The sequence below is a fragment of the Pelecanus crispus genome, chromosome 4 (assembly GCF_030463565.1).
Source record: "Pelecanus crispus isolate bPelCri1 chromosome 4, bPelCri1.pri, whole genome shotgun sequence".
In the NCBI taxonomy this organism is placed as follows: Eukaryota; Metazoa; Chordata; class Aves; order Pelecaniformes; family Pelecanidae; genus Pelecanus; species Pelecanus crispus.
Window position 1 is genome coordinate 7,791,134 of NC_134646.1, and position 25,883 is coordinate 7,817,016.

The window sequence follows — 25,883 nt, forward strand, 5'->3', positions numbered from 1 at the left end:
CTCCTAGGAAAAAAAAGAACAAAAAAGGAAAATATTAAAGCATATTCAAAACTTCCGTGTGGATTTCAAGAAAACCACCAAAATGTTAGAGAGACCCTGTGAACACTGAGGTTCCTACAGTGCCGGCAGGTGCATATGGAGGATGCTACCCCAGAAAATGTTATCCTTAACATTTGTTTTACAGAACTCCCTACCATTTTATGTAGAAACCTGTGACATAACTCACCCACAACTTTCTTCTTAGCACTGCGAAAATCTTGGTTAAACTTTCGGCTTTTTTTGTCTGAAACATATAGAAACAACTGGTTACCTTGGTCTGATTCCACTTCCAGGCTTTCATAATGTGTAATTTCAGTAAAAAGCTGCTTTTGTTAATACGTAACGCATCATAGCAACCGGTTACACTTTTACTACAAAAGGATGTTTTATTTTCCTGAGGGATGAATAGTAATCGAGGATCAGCTGGTGGTGCCAAGTGCCTTGATAACACAATTGGCCGCATACAGCTTTGTTAGGCCCTTTCCTGCGCTTGCCGAGCGACTTAAAAGAAGGTGGCAGGAGAGCTGTTCTTTACCTGCCTGGCTGCTGGGGATCGGAATGTTGGGATCGCTGTCTGCTGCCTGAGGAGGTAAGTGCCTGCATCAGAGCCTTTACTGATTAACAGTGGGGAGGGAGGGTGGGAGAGGAGATGGAGAAAACGTGTGAAAATAAACATGTGAATTAGGAAGATTACCCTGAAATTAAACACTGACTGATTTTAAGGGGGTTGGTGGAGTTGGGAGGAGACGGAAAGCGGGAATACTGATTCTAATCAGAGCAGGGGCTGATTTGTGTTATTTTGATGCTGATTTTGGTGTGCTGGTGAGCTGAAGGAGGGCTGCAGTCACCCTGGCCCTGCGGTAGGAAGAGTCTCACCGCTAAGCACAAGGTGGAATCTGGCTTTGATCTCATTAACCCCATCCGCACTGGATTAGCAGATGCGTTTCTGGAACTTGACTTTTTCAGGCGCTTAAGGTGTATGTAAAGTGGCAGACATTACAATTCATACTTTCTTTGGGTTTGAGGGGTTTTTTTTAACATCAAAGACTAAATTCTTCTAGGCCAGCCCTGGCTTCTGCATTGGTCTCGCTAAATGTTTCCCGTGCAGCAGGAAGAACATCCTTGCAGTTGCGTTCTTCTAGGACAAATAAATTCTCACATCTTCCCCCTCTCCTCCAAAATGGACTTTGTTGGCTGGAAAAGATAACGCAGCAGGGCAGCACTAAAGGCAGAACCCGGTGTTTGCTGCGTATGGAAGTGAGACCTCTCTGAAGTCTTTGGTGCAACCCCTCCTGAAGTGCAGCAAGCCCCACGGGTGCAGAAAGTTCTTAGAGATTTTTTTTTTTTCCTCCTGGAAATATTTCTTTATCATCTCATTGGCAGGGTTCAACACAGTTGCAAAAACTTTAAAAGAAAATGTTAAGACATAGATTCTCTTCGCCTGGATTTTTCAGAAAATTAGTACCGAGTAGTGGTATCAAGAGGGAGGAGGGGGATTTTACCCTTTTTCTCAATGAGAAGAAGAAGAAAAGGTGGGGGAGTAAATATCTAGAGAAAAAGTGGGGAGGAAGAGAAATGAGTAGAAAGCATGTGGAGAGTTTCCTCCTTTCTTCTAAGTCTACTCATTGTTTATTTCTAAACTCTACAAGAAAAACAATGAGATGGAGAAGAAGGAAAACCCAGAGCAACAACAACAAGCTCAAAGAGGTTTTATTTTTCCAGAGGTGTTTGTAGCCATCAAAAGGATCTTGCACCTTCAACAGACCATTTTGTTCCTTGCTACTGGGTTTCATTTAAGTCTGCTTGGTCATCTCCTGAGAGAACCTGATAGAAGATGCGTGGCTTGTGAAAAAGGACGTGCTAGGAAGCTGATGTGAGTTACATGGAGGAAGCTGTGCAGGTCAGGAGGAGCAGCGGGGCAGAGGTGATGCAAGGCAGGAAGGATGGCATGACCTGAAGAGTAGGGTCCCAGAACAGCACTTCTAAAAAAACCCGAGTGCTGCCCTACCCTAGCCTGGGTGAGAGCAGCTGTGTTGCCCTGTGCTGGCTGCAGAGGCAGAGCTGGAGCCGAGCTCTGAGAACAGCAGCATCCTTGGGCTGGGGTCCTCTGTGCTGCACAAAGCCCAGGTGACCTCAGGAGAAACCGAGGCAGTGCCCTGGGCTGTTTCTGTGGCCGTCACTGTTGGTAAGCTCTGCTACGCTGCCCAAACAAGCTTTAGACCATTTGCTGTTACAACCCCCGCCCCCCCCCCCCCTTTTTGTTTTCCCCTGCCAGCAATGTAGCATCTACCCCGGTATGGACATAGTGGCTATTTCAAATTAATTTGAGGTTATGTTGTTCGAGTTCACGAAGGAAGAAGCTTGTGATGACAAAATCAGCCTCATACTGAGCATCAGCTGGAGGAGAGGATTGTTAGTAACCCTTAGGCTTTATTTTTTTGTTTTAAAGTCCTCAAGTTTTACACTAAGTACAAAATTAAAAAAGCCCTAATCCTGTAAAAGAAATGGCTGTAGATTAAATTAAAAAAGAAAACTCCGTGTTACTGTAGGTGCCATTATCATGGTATCTAAAACAAAAGTGTATGAATGTCAAGAACATTCAACAACAACAATTGGGTTTGTCTGGCGGTTCCTTCAGAATAAAGCGTGGTTGACTGTTTGCTTGGGTGTGTTTTCAAAAGTGCTTCTTTGGAAGAGCGTCTTGGAGATGGCTTTGCACAAAGACGTGTTTTATATCTTGAAGTCAGTTCTGTCAGGATTAGACTTAGCCTGATTTTTTGGGAATAGTCAACATCTTCAATGTTATGAGTGCCCTATAATTTTAAGCTGGATTTATCCTATTGCATTGTCTTGGGCGGGGGGGACCACAGAAGAAGTTGAAGAAGCTGAGACAAAGCTGTGCAGACCAGGACTATCAAGGTTTTGAACTTTGCTCCCAAGTGAATAAGGAGCCTGTAGAGCTTGGAAGTGTGAGCAAAATGTGTTCAAGCTGACTTCTCTTTTGAGGCACTTTGCCATGCACTGGAGCAACTCCAGTTGTTTTTGTAGTAGTTCAGTGGTTTCTAGATGGATAGATAGATACACCAACTGGTCCTCATGGGAGAGGAGGAAAGCCTCCTAGGCCAAAAAAAAAAAGAAAAAAAGAAAAAAAACCTCTTTTCCGAACACTGAGCACTCTGCAGTTATCCGAGAGCAGCAGGGACTCTACTGCAGTGAAGAGCAGTCACGGCAGTAGAACAACGTGAGGTCTGAGGCTTCGATGGTTGCTCCTTCACAAACACCTCCAAGTGCTCTCTGCTTTGCGCAAGCCTCGTCTTTGTCCTCCCTCCTGCCCCCCGCGTTGGTCTTGACCTGTCTGGTTTTTAGCTTTCTGGTTATATCCTTCCTAGGTCTTGGGGGTGGCATGAGTTAAAATACATCTATATGCATGAAATGTATCTAAAATTATATTCTCACTGATATCTTCAGCTCCTGAAAACTGTACTATACTTCCCAATCACACATGATGTTAAAATTACTCTTTACTGGGTAAAACAAAATAGCCATGTAGGACACGTTTTCTTTCTCTGAAACTGGGGCTGTTTTTAAATGAAAGTTGTGGGGTTTTTTTTTGCCCAGGCCACTTGCCCAACATCTAGAAACTTCCATTCTGTAGAAAGGTTTTCAGGCTAGGAATCAAGAAAGTGGAACTACTGTCCTAGTCGGCTCTTCTTGTGACACCTTGGGAAGTCATTTCTCCCCCATGAGACTTATTTTCTCCCTCTTTTGTAAAGTACTCTGAGATCTCTGATTAAAGGATGGAGTATAGAAGTAAAGTTCTGTGCTAGCTCTGAAGTTCCGCTGTTATATCAATTAAAGGAAAGATTCCCTCCCCCATGACTTTGATAGTAGCATATGTGGAAGGAAAATGATGGTTGTTATGACTTGCTAAGACCCTCCAGTTGTAACACAGTTGTCCTGTCTTATGAAAGGGCTGGAAACAAAATGCGTATAATAACCTGGGGTTTTTAATCTCTGCAGAACATAATTAACTCTTTGAAAGGGTTGTTGGAGGGTTAAGCTAGGAAGAATAAACTAGTAGTATAATAACGTCTATATTAAAATAAAAAAAAAAAAACCAACCCAACACAGATTTAACATGTTATATAATCTCTGGGAATTCCTCCAAGAGCTGGTGTCAGTCTCCATTTTGTACAAGTCTGTACATAACCTTTATAAGAATTTGTGTGAAGTTGGGTGGGGAAACGGTGAAAGAAAAAGTTAGAACAGAATGCAGCCTGACCAAAGTCTTTCTGCGATGGAGCGTTCGGAGGGAGGGAGGTTTACTCCTTCGCAGGTCTTTCCGCAAAACCACCCGCTCCGCGCAGGTGATTTCCAGTGCCTTATCCCAGGCAGCGGGCTTCCCAGTGCAATCGCATTTCACTTTTGACATCAGGCGGCAGTCTGAAAGGCTTCTGGGTGTATTAATCTCATAAGTAATCACTGCTTTGAGATGTTACGTTAAAAACCAGTCACACTTCTCTCGGCTGGATGCTGCCATGCCATGGGAACAGTCCAACGTGTTTATGGCCCTGTCAGCCACCTAGACGGTACCTATCAGTTTATGTTTGCTCTGTTGCTTACAGAGAGAGCAATTGATTTAATGACTGCTAATAACACAGAACATGGACCGTACTATGGAGCTGTTTCTTTTCCAGGAGCTCAGTCGCTGCCTGTCTTACACGTAGATGGTATTCACTTATCTCTCCTCCGAGAATAACTTGGAGCAAAGTGGTTTGAAGCATGGTGTTTAGATACACGGGGGAAAGGTGCTGAAAACAGGAATTATTCGCGCTCCTTTTGTGAAGTGTGGAAGAAGCTCTTGGCACATTTCTGCCAAAAGACAAGTCCGATTGTATCGATCTACTCCTCCTGCTGAGCTTTCGTCATCTTTTGTTCTATCCTTTCCACCTTTCTCTTTCTCTTCTGGCGTTGTTACCCTGCTGCTTTCCCACTCCCTGCCAGAAAGGATTTTCCTCTACGCGGCTCAGCAGAGCAGCAAGTAGTGCTGAAAATATTGATGATGTGGAAGTGATTTGGAACATGGCATGTTTCATCAGACAAATGTGTAATACAGTAACATTCGTAAGCTTTCACTGAGGCATCCTTTCCGGTGAAGTCAGTGGGATATCTGTGCGGTAGAGCACTGGGTGAGGAGATTGGAATTTGACTTTTCTGCTTTTATTTGCTTATGACCAGACCGTTCTTCTGATAAAGATAGGAGGTTCTCCCCACGGAAAGTAAATTGTGAAAAAATGTATTGCAAAAGGTTATATTGCGTTCGGTTTTGCAAAATAGGGCACGATCCAACTTCCATTGAAAACAGTGTGCGTGTATTAAATGTCGTAAGAATTGGCTCCCACTTACAACTGCAAAATACTTCACGCAAGCCTTGCTTTTGTTTTCCCCAGAAGTTCACTTTTTGGTAATGAAGTTTGTCAGGAAATCAGCTGGGAGCTAGGTAAAGCAATGCACTGGTAGGGTTAGCACTGAATGTTAATAGAGTTTCCTAAACCGTGGGTCTTGCCGTGTATTATGGCCTGCTCCAAGACCCAGTAGAGCGCCTTTGAGTTTTGAGCAGTCTCAGCAAGCTTTAAACAGCTACATTGGTGTCCATGAATTTTACTTTTCACTGAGGCTATGCAACTTAGCTTTTATTACCAAGATTAAGAATGCCTTTGACGTTAGTGAAGTCCACAGCACTGGGAACTCCAGTATCTTTTTTTTTTCCCAGAGCTTGAAAGAGCACTAGAAAATGAGGGGTCTTTTTCTGGAGCAGTGCGTATGCAACCTTGGCAAAGATGAGGAAGAAAACATGCAGTGCTGGCTGGATTCTGCTGTTTGAAGGCTTTCTGCTGTTTGGAGCCTACTCCTCAACCTGTCTTTAAAATGCAATTTTCTTGATGTTTTTTTAAAAACATTTGCTGAAGTTTGTCTGCCCCTTCTTAATAGCCTTGTGATTTCACTTGAAATCAAGTGATCTTTCATGACACGCACTGAGAAAATATTTTTCAGGGTGTTTTTTCTTTCAGTTCAAAGGCTGAGTTTATAATAGAGCCAACGGACCAACCGTCTTCTGTCTAAACTACCTCTAATAGCAACAGTTAACTAGTTTGCAAAGTTTGCTCCTTCGCAAGGAGCAAAGTTGAAGTAAACAGTGTTTCACGTTTACTACATCTCTCGCACTTACTTTGCATCTTTGTAGGCACAAACTAGTACACATACTGGGATGCAAGTACCTAACGGTACATGGAAAGATGCATGCAATTTGGAAAATGCCTGCCTTCGGAAGTGCTCGGCATCAGTTGACAGGGAACCTACAAAAGCACGTGAGATTAAATATGCTTTTATTGATATGTCTCTATTCCCAAGTCTGACTTCCCAGTCCTACTCCAAAGTGACGGAATGGCTTTCAGGTGTTCTTTTTGGGGTTTCCGTACTCTGTTTTGGGTGGTGCTCCTTTGATAAGATAGGAGCATCATATTCAGTGGTCAGTATAACAAGTTGTTGTTTTTTTCCCCATAAGCGAACTAATTTTCTGCATACATTTTTGTATACGTGAAAATTTCTCCAACATTACCAACAATTTCTCCAACAATTTCTCCAACAATACCAATTTTTAACCTGATTGGTACCAAAGATTATTGCCAATGTAGTAAGAGGTGGTAGGACATCCTACTCAGATACCGTTATCAGCTCACCAGAACTAGGTAGTAAGTTGTTTTTAACAAGTAAAGTCACAGTTAACTATTTCACACCCGCCTCCACTTCAAACATTTCCGTGGTTCATGGCTGTCGGTGGCCTTCTGGGTGTCTCCTCAATGACGTCTCTAGCTCATCTTTCTCTTTTAGTCATTGCTTGCAGACGTGACGTCTTCTGCGTGCCTTCTGGGTTTGCTCTCCAAATAACAAGTAACCTGTTTGGTTTTTCTGAGATGGTTCTTCCTTTCTGTCTCTCTTTTCTTTGGGGCAGGGGATGGGGGAGGATATCTCCTGGCATGACGGAAAGCCTTCATGCTGAAAACTAGTTTGTTCCTTTCAGTCAGAAAAAAAATCTGCACTTTCTACTAGTTTGTAATTAATGTGGGTATGAGATAGCTGAAAATTCAGCTCGCTCAGCTGTTTCAGTGGCAGACGCAATTTTTGGTATTATTTTAAATACCAAATGTTTCCTATGTGTCAGTAAGAAACTCTTTCGTAAGAGTTCTATTTTTGAGCGAGTTTGTTTTTTTTAAAAGCTTCAACTTTTTGCATCTGCCTTTCAGTAGAGTTATCTTTTGTATTCAATACTGCCATGACCGGTATAGATAAGGTGATATGAGTAACTTATTCTGATTGAAATTGGTAATTGCCATAGAATTGACACCTAGGTAGCATTTAGTGCTGGGGCAGTATGTTTCAATAAATAATAAAGAACAGCTGAGCAGCTGACCTCAATATCTGCTGAAGCTGAAGGAGACCTTTTTGAATACTCGGAGGTCTGTGTCTAGCCTTCCATGCATAAAAGACTAAAACCCGCTAGCGAACTGTTGTCAGGGTTGGGGCTTTTTTTCTTAATTTAATAAACAGGATGGGAAATTACTACAAACATTGACTTCAGTCAGGCAACGATGTCCATGTTTCTAAGCTAACATAAAAAGCAATGGAAACACACGCAGTAAGAAAGCTGGAAAAGGCACTGCGTGTTGTATTTTTCAGCTGGGCACACTTAGCATTTTTATCTTTATTCGGATGCTTCTTGTAGGCCAGATTATACCACTGTAAGTCTACACAAACGGCTGTAAGCGACAGTACAGTACCTCCCTCATGAATACTTCAGTATTACAGCAATGGTCCAAGAAATGTCATCTTGCAGTAGCATTACTGCAGTGTTTTGGAAGGTTAGCATGCTACTTTAGGGGAAAAATCCATTTTCTGCATAATTTTCAAAACTACTGCACTTCACTTTCCTGAACTTGGGAAGCAATAGATACAAGATCCTAATTAGGCTTTGAGATACTTTAAACAGAGTATGTTTCAGTAGTAGATGTGGCCTTTATACATTGAAATTCTTTGGCTTCTCAAGAATAGCATGTTTAATGAACTGCAGAAAGAAAGAAGAATCACAGTAGTGGTTTCAAAATAGAGAGTTACTGAGGGAATCTAAAAGAGGGACCACCCCCCCAACACACACACACAGACACAATGTTTCGTGTCATAACGTACACGTGTTAATGTGTGTCCGTACATGTTCTGCTGGGTGCCAGCCAGCGGGAGAGGCAGTGCAAGCTTTCCTGTCGGCTTGTGTTGCATTAGAGCAGCCCAGTTCCTGCCTCATCCACGGCCTGTCGCCCACCCCGATGGAAATGAGAGGGTTTTTCATCAATAACGTGACAGCACGTGCTTTATGTTCTGTATTGTCAAGGGTTTTCCCCATCCTTTTCAGTGAGAGAAATCTGACCTTTTCAACCCAAAAGCTCGAGGGATAATTTTTATATATAGATATATATATATATAAAAAAAATGTATGGATATGTTTGATATGTAATTAGAACAAAGAGCAAACACGCAAACTATCTCCAAAATACAGAACTCTCCTGACTTCATCAATCCCAAAAGAATCCAAGATTAACTTTGATTTCCCTAGGAACAGAATCTGGCCCTTGACACTGAATATTCCTTGACAGATAGTTGTCATTATAGAGCAAAATTTCAAGATGTGGCTAGCAAGGTCTTCTAAAGTACAACAAACCACATCAAACATGCAAGGGATATCTTGGCACTTAATACTTGAATTGCCAAATGCAAAACAGACTCTTTTGGAGAAGTAAGACACAGAAAATGGGAAAAAGGAAAAAAAAAAAAAACCAAACCAGATTAATAGCAAAATTATATTTTATCATTCTCGTACAGGGATGCAGCAAACTACCAGCGTACTGTTTGCTGTACTCTTGTAGAGTTGTGGTGAGAGATCTTTTCCATGTCTTTTCAACCATAAAAGAGTAAAAGGAAGGTGTGGGGTTGGTTTTTGTTTGTTTTTTTCCCAAATCCGCAAATACTTAGGTATTGAAGAGGCTGATGCTGCAGCCAGAAGTACATGCGGCTCTGGCGCAGGGACATTCTGTGGCACGCTCATTTTCCTGTAGCCGGTTTCGGCTCCAAAAGCAACGACGACGCCCTAGCTATTTGACAGCTGGGTCTCTAGCTACGCACTTTCATTAAGCATCATTTGGTATCGCACACCTGTATTAAGGTTCAGGGGAAGGAGTTTCTGTGAAAAAAATCATCGCTTGGTGCAAACTTCTTTTGAAGGGATCCGTGGAAAAACTTCCTCCCTGCTATGCATTCCAGGGAATCGAAGGTTGTCTGTTAAAATCTCATCAAAATGCCTTTCGACTGGTAAAGCAGAACCAAGACCGTGACACAGACGTGAAGTTACTGCTTCTCTACAGAAGCTGTTACAGCTGTGGAGGGAAGCTAAACTTAGTTGTTGACACACTGTTCTTGAGAACGACAAAAGAGATTGTGTTCAGTAGGCCAACCCCATCATTCTTGCTAAAAGCGGTCTCAGGTTTCCATGTATATTTTCAAATCAAATTAGAAACGCTGCTCCTGGGACCTCCTTCAGCTGGCAGTGACGGATTGCACAATCTGATAAATAGTAGGCATTCCTAGAGATGTACCAACACCCGAGTCGCCACAAGTGGTTAGATAATAAAAACATACACAGAGCCGGGTATTTAAATTAGCAGCGAGCTTTACCTTTTCCTCTGGTAATGCAGTCCACACCTGGGGAGTGGCCACTTCTCAAACAGAAATGGGAAAGGTTTGTTCCTCGGTTGTTTTTGAAGCTAAATGCTATTATTCAGTCATGGTGGATTTCCTCTGGCTAGGTTTTTTTCAGCTACAATTAAAAGAGCCACCTCCTTTCACTCAGCTCTCGGCACATACCTACACAGCTAGATCTACGGTACTTAATCCCACCAGGAGACTCTTGTAGCTCTACCTGTTTGTTACCTAACTCAGCTGTAGAAGAAAGCAAAAGAAATGGAAAAACAGGCTTGCTGGCCTTAAAAAAAATGAGAACCCACTTAAACTCATATGGTTGCAGAAGTTAAATTACCCAGGTTTCCTCCACCCACTGAATCAGTATAGTTTTCACCTTACTGTTGCCGTTTTCTTACTTCAGCTGCATGCTAAAAACGCAGCAGGATACAGCTGGGAGGCTGGGATTTGATGCCATAATCCAGGAATCCGGCACCTTTCAAAAATCTAATTTGTGCTGGAACGAGCTGTCTTGAAGGAGAGAAGTGAGAACTGCTCCACCGAGCGTGTTCTTGCTTTGTGCCCCCCGCCCAAAAAAGCAAGGGGCTTTTGTGCTCCAGGGCTCGAACGCGCGGCTTCCTTCTGGGGGGCCGGGGTTTGCTCAGCCGTTTGACCTCGTGTGTGGACAGAATTTTCACCTGGTGAAATCTTAATAGAAAAAGTTGAGCGTTCAGTCAGATAGCAGGCCCTCAAATAAGAGGTGGGTCGAAGGAGCCACCCAAACAACTACTCTCTTAATTGACTGATACTTTTATAATGCGGCTTTGCAGTGAGGAGGCTTTTTGCAGTCTCTGACAGCAAACGAACGTAGCAGAGTCAGGACTGAGAGATTTTGAAATGCGCACAATCCAAAATTACAAGAAAGAAAGAAAAGCTTTTAACGCTTGGCCCTCCTCTTAGATTCATTGACCCTTGTTTCCTTCTCCTTAGCGATGTTAAAACTACGAGAGAGAGATTCGTGATAATGTAGTTCAACGCAGGAATACTCTCGTATCGGTGAAAATTGAAATGGAACGGAGCTTATGCTAATTTCTGTGCAAGGAATCATGTCTCAATGGAGAGTAAAAGGCAGTTTGCTTAGTGCTAAGGCAGGAAATGATGAGTTGCAGATTAACGTAATTTACAATAGATGTGAATAAACTATTATCTGTATTAAGCAATAATGACAATTTTCCTTTTCCACAAAGTTTTTCACACAGGCAGATGAAGCAATATTAACTAATTTGCTAACAGAGTTACAGACGAATACGAAGTAACGAAGACATCGTCAGCACCTTAGCAGAGTATCTTGTGTAAGTGCAATTAGTACAGCAGCTAAACATGAAGTCCACAGAGACAGTTCTCGGAGGAAGAAATAAACTTGATCGCAAGACAGAGAACTGTGGATACGTGAAGGGGAAATGTGAATGTACCAGTCGCCTGTATGGCAAGTAGTGAAAAATGAAGAGACGTGCTGTGGCCTGTGCTTAGGAGAGTGAAGTTTTGCCTCTTGTTAGGTGCCTTTACTGATGCGTTGCCTTTCCTACAGCTTTTCTTCAATGCTATTTGTCTTCAATTACATTTCTGACAGCCAAAGTTCCTTTGCTATTCTTCACAGCAAAAGCAAGACAGCGTTAAAAACTACCATTTGGGAAGGCCAAAAAAATCGCATAGATTCTACCTAAGTTGCAGCCCCCCCTGCCCAGTGTTTCTCGCTAATCGCCATTTACCAAACTGGCCTTTCAGCGGTTCAGAAGCGGCTAGCGTGTCTCGCTGACCTGGCCACCGAGCCCCGGGCCTCCGGCTGCTCACCGCGCACGGGAGGAATGCCCAAGGAAAAGACTGGTTTCTCTGATACGGTGCGAGAGACGGGCAAGTGGGGGAGCGCGTTCTCAAACTCTCAACTTATTGTACAAACCTTTGCATTTTCTTTCTTGTTAATTTGTGCCAAATTTGAGCATGGACCAAAACCCCAGCTCTGCAGCGTTTCCCCTGTGCTTTGATTCAACGTTCAAATGCTCACGAGGCAGGTTCACGTCGAGGTTCGTCCCTTTGTTCTCAGAGGCTTGCCTGCCTGCTGCCTTTTACTATCTCTTCTGCCTCTAAGAAAAACTGATGTTATCTTCTAAAGAGAGAACTCAATGTTGTATTTGCAACTGAGGATTTCCTGTGCGCCTATCCCCAGCCCGTGCAGCGACGGCAAGGAGCGTCGCTGCGCTTCTTCGGAGAGCTTTAAGGATAGTCCTTGCACAGAAGCTGAAGAAATCCCCAGCTACCGGTGCCTTTGATCTCAGATAAAGGTCAACCTGTCTAGCAGAAAGCGTGATGGGAAATGCTACCTCACATCATCCTTCACTTTCTCTTGCTCGCCCTGAAATGATTCACTGTACCGTTCAGGGTATGCCTTCACCGCAGCACCTGTGGTTTTTACTTCAGCTTTTTGGGATAGCTTTATTCCACCTCACGCACCAACCAGCTTAAGCCAGGACCGACGAAGTTTTCAACGAGCTGCTAAGAAACTGTCCACAACGCTTATTACTGCAGCGATGTTTAACAGCTATTGCAGGATTTCATTGGTTGGTTTGTTGGTTTGGTTTTTTTTTTTATACATATAGACCTACTAGTGTAAGTGCTAAAAATTCACAGTTATACCGGTCTTATCCCAACAAGCACATACTCTTTCCTTGCACTGAGAGTTTCCGAGGCTCTCGGAGCACGCTGTGCATCCTGAGCCTCCAAACACTAACACCCGCAAAGTTCCACCGAGCGCAACGTCAAAGTTGCCGACGCACAAGGCTTTTGGGAGCTGCGGATCCCAGTTGTTTCTCCCAACGCCCACCTCTGCGAGAATATCGCTGCACGGCTGCTGGGGGAAACAGATGACTTACACATTCTACAGGTAAGACTGGAGCGGCAATTTTGTTTATCGTTTCGTTATAAATGCTAATGTGTGAGGTTTGTTTTGTTTTGTTTTTTTAAATTGCTTTTGAATTCCTGTATAACTTAAGAAATGTTGTTACAGCTGTGAAGACTGGTTATTACCTGACAAACAACTTGCGTAAAGGTAAACGCTTCCTCTGCTGAGTTTCCTCAAAGCCATATTGGCTCAAGATAGTTATCACCACCGAAGATGAGTGACGGGAACAGTAAATAGCGAAGGCTTCAAGTACGGGCCGTTTGTCACCTCTTCTGTCTGAAACGATGCTGTGCTGATAGGCAGGACAGCTCTTGCTTTTCACGGGCTAAGCCGCCTCGCGCTGCTGGGAAGGAGGAATGAAGTGCCGGGGTCTGGGCCTGAGTATGTGTCCTCCTCCTCGACTGGGATCTGCGCCTTAGCAGGGGCTAGGAGATGCCGCTTTAGGGGGAAATATGACGGTGTTACGACGGTATTCCCGAGCGGGATGCAACACGGAAGCAGCGTTACTCGTTAGCGGTGGCAGGAGGATCACAGTTTATCCACTTTGGCTTTACAAAGGTGTACTTCACTACCTATAGAGGTCAATCAAGTGACCTAGAGATGAAAGTCGCTGCTGCGTGTGGATTAGGAAGAAAAACAAACAAAAACCCAGCGATGGACTCTGCTTTTATTCTGTGCAACACGTCTTTTGGCACGCCGAAGCTTGCACGAGGGAGAAGTGGCATATAACTGCAGAAGGTGGAGATTATCTGCAGTACATGATCCTCAAAGTCAAAGCGGAAACGGGGATTGAATCACAACTGTCAGCCATCGCTCAGCCTCTTGCACCTAAGTCTGGGAGGTTTCGCAGAAGGATTAACTTTGGGCACAGAGGGCTGGTCTCTCCCAGCTTCTTTTGTTGTCAGTGGAAGAGCCAGGCTCCTTCAGGTGACAGTTTGGAGACGGAAAATAGCTTAGTTGCGTTGGATCCCTGTCTGTGTGTCAATCCTCAAATTAAGGTTGTGCCAGGATGTACTCGCAAGGCGTGTCGATCCTCTTCCGAGTGGCCAATTTATTCTCCAGAATTTTAGCTCTCCTTTTTCTAACAGAAGCCTCTCGCTGCTATCATTTCCAAGAAAATCTAACGAGATGACTTGCGTGACGTGCAGGCGTGTTTGCTTGAGCCTGCGGAGAGCCTTGTGATACCGCTGTAGGTTCTTCCCTTGTTTCACTGAAGTGTTAATTCGCGTGCCAAGCGATAGTAAACGGTTGCCAGTGTTCTTTGGTTATTTTACTGACCCGTTCCAGCCCAGTATTGTATTTCTAAAATCAAGCTCTTACGCTCGGCATCGTTTTTTAAGGTAGTACCTGCCTTAGAGATGTGAAAGGAAAGGTGTTAAGCGATGCTTTTACAGCAGGCTCCTAGGAAAAACACACACGGACTTTGGTGAGGAGACAGTCAGTTGCTACAGGCGGGTATTCGGAGCCACGGAGCAGAGCCCCGCTGCCCCGAAAGGCTGGGTTACCCACCGCGTGCCTACGGCTCACCCGCTGCTGCCCCCGCCGCCGGCGTCGCTGCACAAATTGCTGGCCGTGGCACCCCTGCGTAGCAAGCGCTGCGCCTTTCGGTTCGCCCTTGTGCCAACCGGAGTTGCTTTGTGAAAGCAAGCTAAAATACAGCCGGAGAAGATAGATTTGCACCACTGAGCGCTACTCTGCGGGAGTAATTTTTGTGAGTTTCCTTGGTCGTTTGTGTTCTTCGGTAGGAATTCTTGCTAATCGGAACTGTGCTAGGCTCCAGAGTTTTCGGACAGATTTCGCTGAAAATGGTTTTGTACTTTGTGCCCGTAGCGTGTCTGAGAATGCTTCTGGAGAGCAATCGCATTTTCTAAGGCCCCTAGCAATATTAGTGATGAGTTGGGGTATTTTTATGACCACACCAAAGATTTTTATGCTGCTGTTTGCCACTTGAGCCTCTGTAATTGGAAGACAGTATTTATAGTTTCTCTATGTCAGCAGTCTCTTAATTACAAACTTAGAAGTATTAGTGATATTCAGTATAGAACCTTTAGTGCATAAAGGATTTTCTTTCATAGAGAAATACGTGGTTGAAGTTTTTGTATAATGATGGAAATAATAATTTAAAAAAAAAAGTAGTTTGGGTGTTTTTCTTTCCAAGCCTAGTGAAGTTTAATGAAAAATAATTGCACTATGTCCATGAGTGTGATCTGGGTGGATGGACTGTGTCACGGGCGAATACCTGTGTACCGGTGCGTTCTTGGCGGTAGGGATTATTTGCTTTTGGATGCATGTTCCTGCTAAGCAGCTCCACGTATTCTTAATACTCTTTTTTTTTTTTTTTTCAAATTTGGGGGCAAAAGGTGGGAGAATATGTTTTTTGTGAAAGAGATTGTAAAAAGCCAGTTAGAATGCTTCAGGTAAACTTGGGGCTACAGCGATGTTTAGACTAGGAGTCTGGAGTTTTCTGATACATTGCATGTTATTGTGAAATAATTCTCAGAATTTTGATTTTTTTTTTTTTTACATCATTTTTCCATGTTCTTTTAGTTGACTTTTAAACCACTTTAGACACTCAAAAAAGACAAAACCCACCCCAAACCAACCCCAAACCTCATGAAGCCCAACACATACACCAGAGGTGCTATTTGGCCATAAAAATAACGGCTTTGAAGGCAGCGCCGTGATCCCTTCGGCAGCGCGGCGGAGATGCGCCGATGATGAGCTTCGGATGGGACCGTGCAGGAGGGCAGCGGGGTGAAGGGCGCAAGCTCTCGGCGCTTCGGGCCCACCCGCGAAACGGTGGAAGAGCCGTTCCCTACCCCTCGGAAGGGTTGGGGGAGGGGGTCGATGCCTCCTGCAGCCCTCAGCTCCCCCTGTAAGGGGCCGAAAGGCGCGGGGGCGTTTTAGGAGCACGAGTGGGAAGCTGCTCCAGCCGCCTGGACCCCGCTCGGACGACGCCGATGCTGAAGGACGGGCAGGATCGCGACGGCGCGGCCTCCCGCCCAAGCGGTACCCAAAAACTAAAGCCGGGCTCCCCCCCCCGGGCTCCCCCCCGGCTGCCGCGGGGCCCAGCCGTGCCGGCGGGGGCCCCCGCCCGCGCCCCGTGCAACCTGCCGCCAGCACCGCCGGGGGCCGGGCCGAGCCCCCCGGCGCCGCCGCCCACGCCGCTCTCGGGGGCCCCCCGGCGGCGGCGGCGGGGCGGGGGCGGCCCCGCGGCCGGGGGCTCGGTGCAGCCGCCGGGCGGGCAGGCGGCGGGCGGGACGGCCGCGGCGGGGGAGGGGAGGGGAGGGGGGTGTGGGGGGGGGAGGGGCTGGCTGCCGCCCAGCGCCGGCGCCCCACGGGCGGCGCCGTCCCGCGCGGGAGCGGCTCCCGGCGGCAGGGGCGGGGGAAGTCCACTCCGGGATTTCGGGGGCGCCGCGCGGTGACACATTGACATCACGGGGGCGCGGCCGGGCGGCGGGCGGGGGCTGCGCGCTGAAAGGCGGCGGCGCGCGGCCGGAGTCACTGCGGGGCGGCGGCGGGACGGCGCGGAGCGGAGCCGAGCCGAGCCGAGCCCGGCCGAGCCCGGCTGCCGACACCGCCCGGGCTGGACTCCGCGCCGGGGCCGCCAATGTGCCTCGGGAGGCGGGCGCTCACCTTGGCCTTAGGTAAGGCCGGGCGGTGCTCGCCCCCCCGGCTCAGGTGCCGGGGCGGCGAGAGGGGGGCTGCGGCGGGGAGGGCGAAGGGCTCCGCGCCGGCCGGAGCGGTGCGGGGGGCGCGGGCGAGGGGCGGGCTGCCCTCGCCGCTCCGCTGCCCCGCACGCCCGCTGCGGTCGGCGGCCCGGGAGCCGCTGCGATCCGCCGGGGCCGCGCCGTGCCGCCGGCGCCCTCGGCTTCCCCAGCCACCGGTGCTTCTGAGCCCGCCCGTCCGCGGTAGCTGGCTGTCTTGCCTGAGGCGGGGATCTGCCTTGCGTGCCGGAGCCGTGTGGGATCCTCTGGAAGCGCCCAGGAGGCTGCGGAGCTTTCCGTGCGAGACTTTTTGCGGCCGGGGCTGCCTTGCGTTGCCGTTTTCTCCCCGGCCGCGCTGCGAGCCTGTCAGTCAGCCCCCGACAGCAACAGCAAGCACATGGCAAACTCGCAGCGAGCTCGCAGAGCCGTAGCGCTCTGCCCCTAGCTTCGTTTGCAGCTTGCGGAGGTGTGCCTTGAAAGCAAGTGCCTCTTCGTGATTTCTTTCCGTTTACCAAAAAAAAAAAAAAAAATCTCTTGCACTAGGGGTTGTGGTTGCACTTTGCCAGAAGGGACTTGCGGCAAGGACCGTGCGGTGAAGCCGAGCGCCGGAGCCGGGACCGCTGCCGTGCACTCGCCCCCCGCGGCGTGGAGGGATCGCCCGGGACCGCTCCCGTCGGACGAGGGGACGCAGCAGCCCGAGCAGGAGCCTCGCCTTCCCCGCGGCTTTGGGACAGCCTCCGCAGCAGTGCCCCGGCCCGCTCCGCGGTGCCTGCGGCAGCCTGCAGCCGGCTTGCGGCTGCACCGGGACGCGCCGCTTGCAGAGAGCGCTCCGTTTCATTTGCTTTCCCCGTCGCCTTCCAGAGCGAGAGGCCAAGAGGAGAGCGCTTCTTCCCGCCCGCCGGCACGGCGGGGTCTGCCCCTGCGGAGCAGCGAGTTGGGGGGGGGGCGGCCCGCCGAATGCCGGCCCCCGAGAGAGCGCGGCTGCGGCGGGCAGCAGAGCTGGATTTTCCTCCGCCGGCCGAGTAGGACGTGGAGATCCGCGGGGGCTTTGCAGCGGCGGGGGGCCGCCCCACGCCGCGGGGCTGGGAGGGCGCGGAGCCGCGGCCCCGCCGCCCCCCCCCCCCCCCGCCGCGAGTGGATTTGCCGGCGGCGGTGGCTCCCTGGGATCAGCAAGCGGGGCCCCGCCGTGCCCCGGGGGCGGGAGCCGGGCCGGCCGCGCCGCAGCCCCCGGGCTTCGCCGGCGGCGAGCAGGTGCCGCGGGGCGCGCAGCCGCGGCCCCGCCTGGCCCGGCCCCGCTCCCAAAACTCTGCCAGCCGTAAGGAGAGCCCGCCGCGCCTGGGCATCGGCGGGAGGGCCCCGCGGGGGGCGGGCGGCGGGGGCGGCCCTGCGGGCCCCGCGGGGGGCGGCTGCCCGGCCTTGGCGAGCGCGGCCGGCCGGCAGCGAGCGCCGCGCTGAGGGCACATAAATGGGCCCGCCGGCCGCGGAGCCCTGCGGCTGCTGCGGAGGGGCCGGGCGGGGGGCGCGGAGCCGCGGCGGCGGGGAATCCCCAGCGCTGCCGCTTTAAATGCCGGGGAGGCCGCCCTCGTGAGGCAGCGCCGGCCGCGCGCTCTGCCCTCCCCCTGCAGAGGGGGGAGAGGAGGGGGGGGGGGGGGAAAAAGCCCTTGTTTTCATTCATAACTTTTTTTTTTTTTTTTCTCCCCTCCTCTTCCTTCCTCTCCGTCAGCGGCGTGCTGCGCTCCGGCCGGGGCTGCCGGGGGCGGGGGGGGTGTGGATGCCGCCGAGGTGCGGGCAGGGAGCGCTGCCAGGCGCTGCCTGCGGCACGACGAGGTCTCTCGCCGTCTTTGCTGTGTGTTGGTGTATTCCTGGTGGTGCCCGGGGGCGCGGGGGGGACGCAGTTTAAGAAGTTATTTTGGGGGGGGGGGGTGGGGGTGGAGGCGGTTCGCTCGGCGCTGCCGGCTCCCAGCCGCGCTCGTCGGGCGGCGTGCCGCCCTGATGTTGCGCTTTCCCCCCAGAGATGGCACTGGATGTCTTTCGCATTTTCTTGGGATATTATTTTTCATCCCCTGGGGAGCCCGGCTCCTGGTTGGTACAGCTGTAAATCTTTCCCTTTTCACATTCATTCGCCCTTGCTCTGTTGTGGGTTTGTATTCAGTGCTTGTGAAGAAGGTGGCTTGTTATGTGGGGTGAATTAGAAGCGAACGTGTTTGGTTTTTTCTCTTCCCCCCCCCCCCCCCGATTTTTTTTCCTCCTCTTAACTTGGCGACCCTAAAGCCCACGCAGGTGACGTTAAACGTAAAATAAAATCTTTGACTGCCGGATGCGCACAAAGCCTTTGTGTGCTGGCAGAAGCTGTCGCTTACCATTTATTAGCGGTCAGAGTGATAAAGATGCTCGCTGCTTGCTAGAAGAAACCCCTCCTGCTCCTGGCCGCCCCTCCGCTTCCGCGCCACCGTGCCTTTTTCTCTCTCGAGTGGAGAGCGGCTCCGTGCCAGCTGTGGCCTGGGTAGGCAAGACGGACCCGTTCTCATGAGAATTGGATGACTTTTGGAAATGCTTGGTAGCGCTTACCTCTCTCCTCCTTCAGGTAAATGTGTATGACAGCTCCGGGGGGGCGGGGAGCAAAAAGGGACTTTTTCCCCCAGCTGTCAGCAAAGGAAAGCAGTTTGTTTTCTTGCTTCTCTGTATAAATGTGGCATTTCGACGCTCATCTAAATTTGTATGTAGGTACAGAACTGTCACTGCAGTTTTCTCAGTCGGCGTTGCAATCTTCACGTCGATAGCTAGGCGGGATGAAAAGGCATGAAAATGCGTAGCGCTTATTTAAACGATAGACTAGAAATGCTGTATCTCTTTGAGAAGCTTTTCATCTGTTTGTCTTGTGAAAATGGATTTGTTCTTTGATTGTGTTTTGAGGTTGTGGTGGTTTGGTTTTTTTTGTTTGTCATCTGCTCTTAACGTTCTTATGAATCCTGAGGTACTTTTTATCTGACACCTAGTTCATCTTAGCCTTCTCTACCCCTTGTGCTTTCACACCCTGGCCCGTGGTCAGAAAAGACTGGAAAACGGGCTCTTTGCACCCTTGCTGCTTTAATTTTCTAAGGAGCGTATTGGATTTGTATGCTGAGTTACTTTCTCATAGAAGATGTCTTGGCCACTTGACAGTACTGGGTTCGAGCCTCTGTACTGCACATACGTCACTTTAAAAAGGAGGCTTTCCAAATGCGCTAGGAAGCAAATCTGTTGAGCTTTCTGATGCTGCACATTCAGCCAGAAGAGCGAGAGTTGCGCGTGTTCTTCATTCTGCCGACCAGAACAGGAACCTGGTAGTGTTCTTGCCTGTCTCCAACTTAGTTTTGGAGGCGTTCATAATTGCTTTTGCTAGTGAGACGGACGTGGAGTTCAGTAGCAAGTGAGAAGCACTTTCCGTGACTGGCCAAGTAAGCCTACAGGTTAATACTGGAATTATTTTATTTAATTTTTTTTTTTTTTTTTTTTAAATGGCGTGGGGTCTCCTTTGCATTCCTCATCTATGATGCCATACCCAGACTCTCCCCGTTGCTGGACTTTGGCCAGGTCCTCGGCGTTGCTGTAATCCCCTGCTGAAAGAGATCAGTGCCAGGTGGCTAGGGCAATTTGCGGTTTGCCGTATCGCTTCTGTTTTCGAAAAAAGCATCCCGTTCTTTATTCCTCTCTTGCCCTTGATCTCGTGTATGTGTGTATATATGTACACACGCAATGTTTATTTACACCTTCTGTCTTCTTATTTTAGGATTTCAGATGCATGCCAGGTTCCCACTGAATGCCAGAAGTAGAGATCGCTACAGATGGAGCCCCAAAGTCAGCATGGCAGCGGTGGTTCGCTAGTGGCGATTCAGCAGCCCTCCTTGGACAGCCGGCAACGGCTGGACTACGAAAGAGAGAGCCAGCCGACGACGATCTTGTCGCTGGACCAGATCAAGGCGATCAGGGGCAGCAACGAATACACCGAAGGTCCATCTGTGGTGAAAAAATCTGGGCCGCGGACAGCACCGAGGCAAGAGAAGCATGAGAGGACTCACGAAATCATACCAATTAATGTGAATAATAACTACGAACACAGACCCAGCCACGTGGGGCACGTGGCGCATCAGCATAGCGCCAGGGCTCCCGTCCTGAGCAGGTCCACCAGCACGGGGAGCGCGGCGAGCTCTGGGAGCAACAGCAGTGCTTCCTCGGAGCAAGGTCTGCTGGGGCGGTCGCCTCCATCCAGGCCGGGCTCCGGCCACAGGTCCGATCGGACAATCCGGACGCAGCCCAAGCAGTCGTCTCTGACCGTAGATGACCTGAAGGGTCCTTTGAAAGAGGACTTGACGCAGCACAAGTTTATCTGCGAACAGTGCGGGAAGTGCAAGTGCGGGGAGTGCACGGCGCCGAGGGCGCTCCCTTCCTGCTTGGCCTGCAACCGGCAGTGCTTGTGCTCTGCGGAGAGCATGGTGGAGTACGGCACCTGCATGTGCTTGGTCAAAGGGGTCTTCTACCACTGTTCCAACGACGATGAAGGGGACTCTTACGCGGATAATCCCTGCTCGTGTTCCCAGTCACACTGCTGTTCTAGGTACCTGTGCATGGGAGCCATGGCCTTGCTTCTGCCTTGCTTGCTCTGCTACCCTCCCGCAAAAGGATGCCTAAAACTCTGTCGAGGGTGTTACGACCGCATCAATCGTCCAGGTTGCCGGTGCAAGAACTCCAACACGGTCTATTGTAAACTGGAGAGCTGCCCCTCCCGGGGTCAGGGCAAGCCCTCATGATTTTTGGAGGGAGGTTTACTTCTTCCAACTTCAGTTTTTCAGGTTGTAGCTGATTGATATCCACCCCACCCCCCCATTGGGGGGGGGGGGGGGCTGTTCTTTTGCTTTCCTTTCTGTCTCCCCAACTTCAAATACACACGTTCTTCCCCTTGCATCTTTGCTCTCCTCTTCCTATTGACTTGGCTGAGTGTGGAGCGTTTTTACGTAGTCGTTGCTGCTCTTTGGTAAGTGTGGACCTGGTATCTGCATCTGCCGCTCACTTTGGCAGGGTCGTTTGAGTTTGTAACTGAACCACTCCCGAAAGAGACAGTGAGGGCTCACTGGGCTCTTGAAGCTTCTTGCTCTGTGAATATCTTCCCAAAGATGTTTTTCATTCTCAGCAATTTTTTTTTTTTTTTTCCCCCCTTAACCCCTCCTGGGTAAAGGGAAAGAATAACTTTCATGAGTGAGCTGAATTGTGAAATAACTTTTGGTGTGTGTTCTTTGTGGAGAGGGATGTAAAATAAAGGCTTTACCAAATGAAAGGCCTGACTCTTCCATAAGCAGCCTGGGGTTTTTTTTGGGGGGGGGGAGGTGGTTTTTTTTGGTCTTAACTTTTGGAACATTCTCAGTCCTGAGAATCACCCTGCCTCCTTTTTTTTTTTTTTACATTTTCAATGTAACTACCGTTTTTGCTACACTATGTAGATCTTCACATTGGAGACATTATGGCTGCAACGTACTCATTTGTTTCTTTTGCTGTCAAACCTTTGAAGGATATTGCTCACTCCACCCTCCTACTCCTGTTTTTATAGTCTATCAGTATCAGTTGATGTTAAAGTTGGTGGTGTTCATATATCCAAACAGCCTTCAGGTGTCATTGAGTCACCTAAACCTTCTTGAATCCTTAAAGTTTCCTGCGATCCTTTGGTTTAGTGAATTTAGCTCTGCTCTGTACTTTATAATTTTATTCTGTCCCTGTTTTATTGCCTTAGCCACAAATTGTGGTCCTTTTTTGTATATTTTATGTATAAAACACAAAGTTGAATCCCAACTATTTTTAAGACAAAAGTCTGTTAAAACTTTTTTTATTGTAAAGAATATTTATTACGTGAATCTCTATTATTTTATGATATTTATTGCAAAAGACTTTGAAAATGTACTCGTCTGAATATAACAAAATATCAATACTTAACGAAATAAGGATGACACGAAGAAAGTACATATGTTAACTATAATGCAGAAAATATATTAATTAATGAAAACGGCTCTCGAGTTCTTTTGTTATAATGACAGGTTGTGAGCTACATACGCATATTGCTGGGTTGTTGGGGTTTCTCCTGCTTGCTGTCCGTCCGGTAGCAGATAACTGCCTATTGATACTTCAAAGCCACTAGTCTGTGCTCTAGTTTAGTTTACCTGATTTTAAGTTTGCTAACTATATATCAGCTAAGTTTTTGCTAAGGGATATTTAACACAATTGAATGTATACGTTGCGCTTAACGGTGACAAGAAACGTAGGCCCTATTTATTTACCAGAGCATTTGGAAATACAGTTGTGGAGGAGGAAACCGTAACTTCAAGTTTTTCTGTTTCCTGAAGAATAACAAATTAACATGTAAACCTATTTTAAATTTTCCTATATGTTGCTTCTTGGCTGGTTAAATTGTAAGTCAGCTGAAGTAATGAATCTACCAAGCTCAAGTCTAAATAAAAAGCAAGAGGCAGGATAAAAAAAATAACGGTTGTATTGCTGTAGTTTGCTAGCTTTGAAATTTGGGGGGTGGGGTGGGGGTGTTTGTGCCTACGTCTACGGCTTGTTTGGTTCTTTTCCCATACATTTTCCCAATGTCAACTGAATCTATCTTCTGTCTTTAAATTAAAGGCTCTTAAGGGTGACCTAAGTGTCACGGCTACTTGTGGCCATTTAACACATATTCAACAAAAAAGCTTTTCATTAAGAGTGAATGGGGAAACCTCATTCTTCTGTTGGTGCAGGTCAAGGCTAACATCACAATTCTTCTAAAGGAAAAAGTTTATTAAATGGATGTAATTTCACATGGTAGTCGGAGTAAGTGGTTCTAGAGAAGCTCCACATTAAGAACGCAGTAATAACTTGACAAATGTGTCCTATCTTGGGTTTTGAAGTCCTGCTGCTTTGAGTTGCCATATTCAAGCTGTTCTGACTCCTAGCATATTGAAGATTTGCATAAGCTCGGCTTTTGTAGTTAACTCCGTCAAAGCTGATCCAGTGTCATATAACGAGCTGACTGAAAAGTTGCATTCTTTATTAAATGGCACGGATGACTTCTGTGAGGTATAAAGTGAAATCATCGCCTGGCTACATCTAGGAAACCGCTCGCTTTGCAGTATACGGTCGGTGATAACTGCTCTCCCTGCCTCAGCGTGACAGAATTGACAGGCTGGTGGGGCAGCGGTGGATGTATATGAAGTCTGCTTTCCAAGATTTATTCTTCATGAGATGAAGCAAAGCCAAGAGAATAATGTTTCTGAGGAGCGGGTGACTTGCTTTGCACCACTTCCCTCTCGCCGATGCTTCTCCAACAGTGACAGCTGCAAACAGCCCTTGGGAGACAATGAAATCCTTGTCAAATGGTCACCGTTGGTCAGATACGACCGTTCTTTAAGACTGCATACTGACACTCAAAAATACCGAGCCAACTGCCTTTTCGTAACTGGATACAGTCCAGCTCTGTGTTGAGTAAGTTTGCTCGAAGGGTGTTAGTTACTCCTCTTCAAGAAAAACGTTGTACTGTGTACCTCTGTCTCTATTTTTTCAGCCAGGTGACTGATGGGGGGTTTGGTTTGGTTTGGTTTGGTTCCTAGCAGAAGAGAAGAAAGACCAAAGGACCCACGTGTGCTCTGTCTTTTAATGATTATCTTCCATCAGGAGCTATGTCACAGCATTATATCGTATTTCTTTAAAAAAAAAAATCAACAAAACTTATGCTCTAGTTAGTCACACTAACTAATGCTCCCTTTACTAAGTAAACTTTGGGAATAACTTCAGATTGCAGTTCCTTAGGAGGAAAATTGACTCGGACCTACACAGCAATGAGAAGATGTTCCTTGTATGTCTTAAATGGTGTTCTAATTCCCAGGCGTTACCTAGAGAAGGCGGTGTTAAAGCAATGAGAATAATAGGGTTTTTTCTTGGGTTAGATGCTGTATGGTTTGTACTTAATCTACATCTGTATATTTGAGTTCGCTTTCAGGTCCTCTGGAACGTAGGGTTGTTGCCTTATGCTACGGAAATGACTGTGACTTCTTTCAGGCAGACAGATTTTGTGGTGTGGAGCCACACAGGATTGCATGAGAGCCAATGAATGTCTTTTTAGCGGAAAAAAGTTGAGCAAGCGGACAGATGTATGAAGTAAGCCTCCGCAGCTTGAAGAGACAGAAGTTATTTTAAATGTGCCCTAAGCGATCGGTCATGATAATCTGTTCTACTTTCTACAATATAGCAACTGGAATGACCATCTAGAGATACTGTATTTTGTTGTAAGGGGGTTTGCTAAAGGCTAATGAGATTTCTGGTGATTAGGAGACTGAAGTGCCGATTTCAGTTCTTCAACCCAAAATTTGTCCGTGGGCTGCTCAGGTTACTTTCTCCATGTCTTTAGAGTGCCAGACTGTCAGAGGTCCATTACAATGTAGAGCATGAAAATTATTTCTTAACCGTTTTCAGATAGCTTTGAGATCTAATTTTGAAAAATGAAGAGAAGTCTGTATAAAATGATTGTGTAATTAGGCGGTAAGTTCAGCTGACCTACTAACCTAATTGTATAGGTTGGTGATGGATTTGAACAAGCCTGCCATCTGGTTATACACAGCAGAGTCCCGAAACACGTTGCGTAAGGTCTGGGATGAAGGAAAAAGGGGAGGCCCTCCAGCAAGCTGGAAATCAAGTCTTGGTTTGCTTAGTGTCTTGAAACTCGTGGTAAGAGATGAGTTTTGGAAACAGATGGTAAATAAGCTTCCACGTTCCCTGCTGGAGGAATACGTTGCTAGGGTGAGAATTTGAGAGTTGGGGTGTTTCTCTCAAGACGGCTTCATTACGCTAATGCTAGTGTGGGTGATAGCGTTATCCGAGGGGGGATAATGCTTAACAAATGAAAAGTACTTGCTCTTATTTATGGTTCCATATCATAAAGACAGGTGGGAGAGGATTAGCTCCTCTGTCTGTGATAAAGCAAATCTGTTAAGAGGGATTAAAAGGGCTAGATGAAATGTTTTAATGGACTTATATGAAGTAATAGATTTTTGTCCTGGAGGAATGTTCAAGACTCACTGATACTTCTGTATTTCTTGTTCTACTAAAATTACCTCCAAATTCTAAGGAATCCTGATTAGTTGTTGGCTTTCTTCCAGCTGGAGCATTTGTGTCAGTCATGGTGGTGCTTCAAAAAAACCCAGAATAAAATTTTGTTCTGCTATCCCACAGCTGGATTTACCCACCTTACACAGTGCATGGGTTGCACAGGTTTTGTTCTGATTAGCCTTCGTCAGCGGGCAAGGTGCTTTTAGGGTAGCTCTTAATCATTTTTACTTCCTCGCTGTGGCTGGTTTTCACCTTTCTTTCGCTGATGGGAGTAGCCAAGGCATGGCTTC

The 25,883-nt window shown here is 47.6% G+C and overlaps 1 protein-coding gene across 2 annotated transcripts; it reads left to right on the forward strand.

Moving 5' to 3' along the window:
* Positions 1-19,589: 19,589 nt before the first annotated feature.
* Positions 19,590-21,272, forward strand: SPRY1 (sprouty RTK signaling antagonist 1). Of its 2 annotated transcripts, none has more exons than XM_075709630.1 (2): positions 19,590-19,609; positions 20,255-21,272. In XM_075709630.1, the coding sequence occupies exon 2, from the start codon at positions 20,310-20,312 to the stop codon at positions 21,270-21,272; it is 963 nt and encodes a 320-aa protein (XP_075565745.1). In that variant the 5' UTR covers positions 19,590-19,609; positions 20,255-20,309. The 2 variants fall into 2 exon arrangements, with proteins under 2 accessions (XP_075565745.1, XP_009482833.1); XM_009484558.2 differs by lacking the exon at positions 19,590-19,609 and adding an exon at positions 19,888-19,922.
* Positions 21,273-25,883: the final 4,611 nt, after the last annotated feature.

Coding starts and splice junctions, on each gene's coding strand:
- SPRY1 (XM_075709630.1), top strand. CDS start 20,310: ATGGAGCCCCAAAGTCAGCATGGCAGCGGTGGTTCGCTAGTGGCGATT.